Source organism: Tupaia chinensis, unplaced genomic scaffold, assembly GCF_000334495.1.
Source record: "Tupaia chinensis unplaced genomic scaffold, TupChi_1.0 Scaffold000484_1, whole genome shotgun sequence".
NCBI classification, from domain to species: domain Eukaryota; kingdom Metazoa; phylum Chordata; class Mammalia; order Scandentia; family Tupaiidae; genus Tupaia; species Tupaia belangeri.
In genome coordinates, this window is record NW_006159996.1 from 1,708,839 (window position 1) to 1,717,935 (window position 9,097).

General features: G+C 39.7%; 1 protein-coding gene across 3 annotated transcripts in view; it reads left to right on the forward strand.

The window, feature by feature from the left end:
* ANKHD1 (ankyrin repeat and KH domain containing 1) overlaps nucleotides 1–9,097 on the forward strand; it is a gene marked incomplete at its 5' end in the record, with an annotated part of 156,886 nt that overhangs the window by 28,403 nt on the left and 119,386 nt on the right. For all 3 annotated transcript variants that reach the window (XM_014590788.2, XM_014590789.1, XM_014590790.1), the window contains 1 exon segment: nucleotides 4,905–5,058. In XM_014590788.2, coding sequence (XP_014446274.1) covers nucleotides 4,905–5,058 — 154 coding nt within the window.

The following is a 9,097-nucleotide window of genomic DNA, read 5'->3' on the forward strand; positions in this document are numbered from 1 at the left end:
GGGGGGGGGGGGGGGAGAGAAAGTGGGAAATCACTCCCTGGTGGGAGATGGTCACATTACAATCTCTTCTCCATTCTCCTCTCAGGATTTTGAGCACATACATACACATGGACCTAGTTTGTTTTTCAAACCACTGGGTCCAGGGCTTGATCCTTGGAGTGGGCCATGTGTAATCTAGTGCCTTAACCCCCAAATCATGTTCTGGCCTACATGACCTTTTAAAAAAAATTCCCAGAGGCGGGAACCAGAAGTTGGCGTAATGGCTATGTCGCTGGACTCCCATGTAGTCGACCGCGGTTCACGTCTCGGACCCGGTGGCTTAAAACTCACGCCGGGCGCGTGTGCGTGCGTGCCCAAGATCCCGAGAGGAGAATGGAGGAGAAGGGATTGCGGCGTGACCATCCCCCCGGGGGGGGTGATTTCTCGCTTTCTGTCTCTATGTCTCTGTCTGTCTGGCGAGCGCATGCGCCCTATGGCAAAAATCTCTCTCAAAAAAAAAAAAAAATTCCCAGAGGGCACATGTACTCACGAGAGAGAGAGAGAGAGAGAGAGAGGGAGGGAGGGAGGAAGGGAGAGAGAGAGAGAGAAAGAAAGCACTCCTCCAATGGGGCATGGCCATGCCATAGTCCCTTCTCTATTTCTTTCTCCTTTCAAAATTTTAGGCACACACACACATGCATCTAAAAGTGCTTTTCAAGCCCCTGAGTCTAGGACTCAAAACACCTCAGGGACAATGTGGGATCTGGCTCCTTTAACCTCAGCAGAGGCCCAATATATTACCTTTTACATCTGGCTTTGACTAAACATGTTTTCAAGGTTCATCTTTTATAGCATTTATCAGTATTTTATGACTGAATAATATCCCATTGTATGACTATGCCACTTATTGTTAATCCACTAATGGATATTTGGATTGCTTCTGCTTTTTAGCTGTTATGAATAATAGAGCTATGAACATTTGTGTATAACTTTTTGTGGGAACCTGTATATTTTCAATTCTTAGTTTATATACCTAAGAATAGAATCACTGGATCATATGATAATTTTGTGTTTAACTTCTGAGGACCTGTCAAACTGTTTTCCATAGTGGGTGTACCATTTTTATTTCTACCAGTACTTACATTTTTTTTAGAGTGGACCATTCATCACTTCCCAGATGCATCTCTAGTAATTTTAATTTTTTTCATTTTTCTCTAACTGAAATACTCTCCTCCTTCTGCTTATCTTCACCACATCTGACCACCTATTGAAATTCTATGCATCCTTCAAAACCTGGTTCAAATATTGGATCTTCGACAAAGTCTTCACAGATTACTAGGGCCAGAGATGATTTCTCCATCTTTAAGATTTTTTCTGTAGGACACATGTACTTGCTGAAGGGAGAGGTGGGAGAAAGAGAGTGTCAGAAATCACTCTCTGGGGGAACAGCTATACCACAGTCCCTTTTCTTCTACTCTCCTCTTGGGATTTTAGGCATACATGCATACACATGCACCTAGCAGGTTTCTCAAGTCCCCATGTCCAAGACTCATATCACACAGTCAGCCAGCCATATGTGATCCAGCTACTTTAACCTCCATGCCACCTGCTGGCCCAATTTCTCCCTCTTTATTATATAGTTATACCATTTCTTTCTCTTTGAAATCTTTTGCAATAGTTTTGCGGTCTTATTTCTTCAACCACATATTTGCATTCTCATGGTGCTTTTCTCTCTCTCTCTTTTTTTTTTTTTTTTTTTTTTTTTTGAGGTTTTTGCTATAGGGCACATGCGCTTGCCAGTAAGACAGAGAGACAGAGAGACAGAAAGGGAGAAATCACCTCCCAGGGGGGATGGCCACACTGTAATCCCTTCTCCTCCATTCTCCTCTCAGGATCTTGGGCATGCACGCACACATGCCAGCATGAGTTTAAGCCACCGGGTCCAAGACTCGAACTGCAGTCGACTACATGAGAGTCCAGCAACATAGCCATAATTCCATCTGCTGGTCCCTCGTGGTGTTTCTTAGAATAGGTTTTTAGAAAATATTGTGTGGGTTGGCTCCATAGCCTGGTGGTTAAGGTGGCTGGATCCCATATGACTAACCACATGGTTTGAGTCCAAGACCCAGTGGCTTGAAAAATGGTTGGGCATATATGCTTGTGTGCCCAAAGTCCCAAAAGGAGGGAGAGGTGGAAGAAAAGGGATTGCGTTGTGACCCTGCCCCATGAGGGGAGCTTTCTTCTCTCTGTCTGTGTTTGTCTAGAAAGTGCATGTGTTCTCTGCTAAAAAAAGAATATTGGGGATGGAAAGAACAGGAAATCCTTCATTTGGATTTTAAAATGTTACATGAGACATAATATTTATAAAATAGAAATGGAGATCTAAATATCATTTTTAATGAAAAATTCTAGAATTTTCCCATTGGAATGATGCTTTTACCCATCTGCCCTACTGATAGGTTTATGTGTCTTCAAATATCTCATAATTTCTTGGCCTTGAAATAAACACTTTATTGTCAAAGCATTTGCCTTTTGAGATAATTTAATAGCTGGCTATCTTATCTGTTGGCATGGATCTAGGATGGCATCTTTTTCTGTAATTATGTTAAGGAGGTTGTGTTGCAGTGTAGCTTAGGACTCAGTGTTATTAGGTCTGAAATTAAAGATTTTTAAAAAATTATAGTACATCATTGGCTAATAAAATATATCTAAATAATTTTAACTTTATTGTCTTTATTACAATATCTTTGTTTGGAGTCTATTGTGAAAACCAGTAAGCAACTAATCAAATATGCCACATAATGTAGCCTAGAAATTATAGTCCTTTTTAAATAAATGTGTGAGATAGTATATCCTAGTGGTTAAGAGCATGGACTCTGTAGCTATATATGGCCTGGGTTTGAAACCTGATTTTGCCATTTATTAGCTATGTGACTCTGGAGAAGTACTGAAATACATTTGTATGTTTGTAAATATGACATATGAGTATTAGTACACATACAATTTTTAATAAAGTAAGAAAAAGGACCAGCAGTTGGCGTAATGGCTATGTTGTTGGACTCTCATGTAGTCAGCTGCAGTTCAAATCCCGGACCTGGTGACTTAGACTCACACCAGGCACATGTGCATGCGTGCCCAAGATTCCGGGAGAAGAATGGAGGAGAAGGGATTGTGGCGTGGCCATCCCTCCTGGGGGGGGATTTCTTGCTTTTTGTCTCTCTTTCTGTCGAGCACATGCGCCCTATAGTCAAAAACCTCTCCAAAAAAAAAGATACGTGGATTTCACTTAATTTTATGAATGTTTTCTCATGTCATTAAATATGCTTCAGAAACATTGTTTTTAATTGAGAGCAGTGTATCAGTTAAATGTTTGAAACATATTTATCAAATTCTCTATCATAGTTATTTTCTCCCATTTTTAGAGTTTTAGTTAGTGGCAACATGAATATTCTTGCACATTATTTTTTGTCTGGCTTTTAGATTACATTTTACTGCTAAATTTCTTAAAACAAAATTACTGCAACAAAAGGCATGAGCTTTATAAAATTTTAATTTTTCTTCTATAAGAGAAAAGCAGGGAGAGAGGGAGGAGGACAGTGATAGGTGTCATGAAAGGGTCTTGCCATGTTTTAATCCTTCTATCCCAGCCTCCCAATTAGCTAGGACTACAGATGTATGCAACCACACCTGATGTATTCAGGTCGGCCCAAGAACTGAATCTGGGTTTCCCATTGGCTTCCTCCCACAGCTGGGCTGCTTTTTTTAAGTATTTTTGATGCCATGTAGCATTGTGATTAAGGGGAGTGAGATCCCACATGACTGGCTGCAGTTCAAATCCCAGCTGTGGCAGCTTGAAAACATGGCAGCATGTGTATGTGCATATATGTACGTGTCTCAAATCCCAATAGGATAGAGAAGTGGAAAAGAAGGGATTGCAGCGAGATCATGCCCCCACTGGAGTGCTTCCCACCCTCTCCATTATCTCTTTGTCTCTCTCTGGCTAGTACATGACTTTCTGGCAATTAAAAAAAAATTACTTTGATATACATTTCCAGATTGCTTGCTGAAAAGGTCAAACATATTTTATCTGTTAAGGAAGTTTATTTAGAATTACCCGATTGAAACTGGAGAGTTAATGTTTATTTTTATTAAGTTGGCTTTTACTCTAAGCAGTCATTCATTTCAATAAGTACATATTATATGCCTACTATGTGCCAGATATTCTTAGGCCCAGAGGATAAAACAGTGATAGGTATGGTTTCTAATGCCATAGAGCTTTTCTGACTTAAAATATTTGGCAGTAAGTTGAGGCTGGCAGATGGCGCAGTAGTTACAGTGCTAGACTCCCACATGACTGACTACGGTTCGAGTCCCGGACCTGGCGGCTTTCTTTCTCACTCCTACCCCCCTTTCCCTCTGTCTCTTTCTGGTCAGATTTTTAAAATAAATAAATAAATAAAACAATTCTTTTAAAAAATTGAGTTAGTTCAATCTTTTTTTTAAATTTCAGAATTGAATAAATTATTTAGAAGAGAGAAAAACTGCACTAACAGCCTATCTATACAATCAAGATTTTTTTTACCATCTTAATCTGTATATCTTCTTAGGGATTATATTTATGTACTTGTTTCATTAAAAATACACCTAGTTTTTATGCTCTGTGTTAAGTGCAGAGAATACAATGCTGTCCGGGAGACTTTAATCTAGTGTGTCTAGATTAAACTACAGGTTATACCTGTAGTCATGTCTGAAGATAAGCAGATAGTTGAAAAACTCTGAAAGTTTTTTCCAAAGGCCTTATTTTTCTACAGTAATTTATCTGGTTATATTTAAATTCCACATAACAAGTCATATTACCTTAAATTGTGGTTATTCTAATCATATTGATATGTTTCATGGATATTGCATCTTTAATTCATAAACAGGTTGAATCATTTATTTTGGACCACGAAGATCTGGATAACCCAGTGCTTAAAACAACATCAGAGATATTCTTATCAAGTACTGCAGAAGGAGCAGACTTACGTACTGTGGATCCAGAGACACAGGCACGACTAGAAGCATTGCTAGAAGCAGCAGGTATTCTATATTTAGTTTTGTCTTTTTCATTTCTTTAAAAGTTATACAAGAGTACCCTAAAATTATATAAGATTATAAAATTTGAAATCTCTGTAAAATTTAGTTTTTATGTACTAAAGAAAGTGCTCACATCTTATATTTTGAAAGTTCTTGTTTGAAAGTTTTTAATAAATGATTTCTGGTCTCAACTCTAATGTATTAAACTTTTTAAAAAAATAATTATTTTATTTAACTTTATTTATTTATTTATTTTTAATTTGACCAGAATGAGACAAAGTGGGGCTGGGGGAGTGAGAAAGCAAAATGCCTGGTCTGGGACTTGAACTGCTGTTGACCATGTGGTAGTCCAGAGCCCTTAACTACCATGCCACCTGCTGGCACCCATATTTAACATATTAAAAGTTAAATTGGGGACCAGCAGATGGTGTAATGGTTACGGCATTGGACTCTCACGTAGTCTACCTTGGTAAGTGTCCTAGACCTAGCGGCTTAAACCCATGCCGGGCATGTGTACATGCATGCCCAAGATTGTAAGAGGAGAATGGAAGAGAAGAAGGTGCGGCATGGCCATCTCCCCTAGGAGGGAATTTCTCACTTCCTATCTGTCTGTCTCTCCAGCAAGTGCATGTGCCCTGTAGCAAAAGTCTCTCTTAAAAAAAAAAAAAAAAACGATAATCTTATTATCAAGGAAAATGTACCTATTACGTTAAATTATGACATAAAGATGAGGGAGGTAAATTTAGTTCATCAAACTGACTTCTTTTTAAAAAATTAATTAATTAGGGAACCAGCAGTTAGCGTAATGGCTATGTTGCTGGACTCCCACGTAGTCGACCGCGGTTCGTGTCCCGGACCCGGTGGCTTAAAACTCATGCCGGGCGCGTGTGCGTGCGTGCCCAAGATCCCGAGAGGAGAATGGAGGAGAAGGGATTGTGGCGTGACCATCCCCCCTGGGGGGTGATTTCTCGCTTTCTGTCTCTATGTCTCTCTCTGTCTGTCTGGCGAGCGCACGCACCCTACAGTGAAAAAAATCGCTCCAAAAAAAAAATTAATTAATTAAAATGTCATCAGAGAGCATGTGCTTTTGCCATAGACAGTGAGAGGAGGAAAACGAAGAAATTAACTTGCATGGGAATTGATCACATTACAATCCCTTCTCCTCCATTTTTCCCTCTTTTAAGAATTTTGGACACATATACACATCTGGCATGTTTGTCAAGCCCCTGGGTCTGAGACTCGAACTGCGTGGTTGGCTATGTGAAATCTAGTTGCCTTATTCACCATACTATCAGCAGACCCCAAACTGACTTTTTTATCTTAACTGATATAGAGAACTCGGCATGTTAGATATTTGTTTATTCATGTTAATCTATGTTTAACTTAATTATGATAGCTACTTTTTACTTAGTAGACATTTAAATAAAAAGTTGAAAGCAAATATGGACTAATAGATACCTTTTTTTTTTTTAAGGGTGCATTTTTGCTATAGAGTGCATGTGCTTGCTGTAGAGACAGAAATAGAAAGTGAGAAATGACTCCCCAGGAGGTATGGCCACATGCAATCCCTTCTCCTCCATTCTCCTCTCAGGATTTTGGGCATGCACACTACATGAGTTTTAAGCCACTGGGTCTAGGACTTGAACCACAGTTGACTATGTGGGAGTCTAGCAATGTAACCATTATGCCATCTGCTAGTTCCTGGATTAATAGATCTCAAACTATGTCAGTTATTTGTTATTTTTCAGAAGTGAATAATCTGTGATATCCAGAGAGACAGGCACAACTCTAATGCTTTTTCAAAGTAATATATACTCGTTATTTTATGTTGCACAACTTACTTTTTTTTTTTTCTTTCTTTTTAAATTTGTTATAGGGCATGTGTCCTCAAGAGAGAGAGAGAGAGAACATGAGAGTGGATGGCCTCCTTCTCCTTTCTCCTCTCAGGATTTTGGGTATACATGTACATACACACCCAGTGTGTTTTTCAGGGTCACACTTAAACTGTGTGATCAACTATGTGGGATCCAACCATTCTCCACCACTATGCCGCTGGCTGTCTCCATACTTGTTATTTGCTATAAAGTTTCCATTACACATTTTTTTCTTTTTGAGGTTTTTACCTTAGGGTGCATGCCCTGTGGCGGCTGTGAGAGATGGTGTGTGTGTGTAAGGGAAGACAGTGAGAGGGAAAATGAGCAGTCACCCTCTAGGGGGAATAGCCACGCTGAAATCCCGTCTCCATTCTCCTCCGGGATCTTGGGCGTGTGCACACATACTTCTCCTGTGATTTTCTTATTTATTTATTTTTTAAATTTTAATATTATCTATTCATTCATTTATTTTAATATGACCAGAGAGTGACACACACACAGAGACAGAGAGAGAGAGAGAAGGAAAGTAAAGCAAGCCACCAAATCTGGGACTGAAACCATTGTTGGCCATGTGGGAGTACCTAGCGCCTTAACTACCACATCACTTGCTCATCCCTTTACTGTGATTTTCAGTTCACTGGCTGTGGGACTCCCAACTGATCAGCTGTGTGGAAGTCCAGCAATGTAACCACTATGCCACCTGCTGGCGTGTCCATTACACTTTAATGAAAGCCTTTTATTGCTTAAAATAGTTTGTTTTAAGGGACCAGCAGATGATGTAATGGTTATGTCACTGGGCTCCCATGTAGTCAACTGCAGTTTGAGTCTTGGACCCAGTGGCTTAAAACTTAATGCAAGGTGCATGGTGTATGTGCCCAAAACCCTGAGAGTAGAATGGAGGAGAAAGGATTGCAGCATGCCATCCCCTATGGGGGATGGGGCATTTCTCACTTTTTGTCTCTTCCTGTCTCTCTCTGTCTCTCAAGCAAGTGCATGGCTCTATAGCAAAAATCTCTGTAAAAACAAAACAAAACAAAAAGTTTGTTTTAAGATGGAAGTTAAGGGACCAGCAGATGACATTAATAGTTACGTCATTGGATTCTCATGTAGTTGACAGCTGTTTGAGTCCTGGACCTGGTAGCTAAAAACTCATGCTGGGCACGTGTGTGTGCATGCCCATAGTCCCAAGAGGAGAATGGAGAAGAAGAGATTGTGGTGTGGCCATCCCCCCTGGGCGGTGATTTCTCGTTTTCTGTTTCTCTGCCTCTCCAGCAAGCACAACTATGGCAAAAATCTCTTTAAAATTAATTTTTCTTATCTTTATACATGGCTTTTGCAATATGTTCACTTTGTATGACACTCTCTTCATGTAATAATTTAATATACATGTGCACATTATAGACATTTAAGAATTTAAGTAGATTGGGGACCAGCAGGTAGTGTGGTGGTTAAGACACTAGACATTCCCATGGGACTTACCACAGTTTGAGTCCTAGACCAAGTGGCTTGCTTTTTCACTTTCCCTCTCTCTCTCTCTCTGATCAAATTAAAAATATATTAATGAGGGACCAGCAGTTGGCGTAACCACTAGGTCACTGGACTCCCATGTAGTCGACTGCAGTTTGAGTCTCGGACCTAGTGACTTAAACTCACACTGGGCACGTGTGCGTGCATGCCCAAGATTCCGAGAGAATAGAGGAGAAGGGATTGCTGTCTCTCTCTCTTTCGAGCACAGCCCCCTTATAGCAAAAATGTCTAAAAAAAAAAAAAAAAAGAATGAATAAATGAAATTAAATAAAATAATTCTTAAAAAAGTAATTTAAGTAGATGAAGAATTTATAGCTTATTTTTTAAAATAGTGCCTAGAAATACATTAGATTTCCATATTTTATGTTATCCTATATTTTAGAAAGCTATTAAAATGCAAAACAATTTCAAAATAAAAGTTTTTTAAAAGTATAAAAATTTGGGACTAGCAGTTGGCGTAATGGCTGTGTTGCTGGACTCCCACATAGTCAACCGCGGTTCGAGTCCCAGACCCAGTAGCATAAACTCACACTAGGCATGCGCCTGTGTGTGTGCGCCCAAGATCCTGAGAGGAGAATGGAGGAGGAGGGATTGTGGCATGGCCATCCCCCCTGGGGGGCAATTTCCACCTTTCTGTCTCT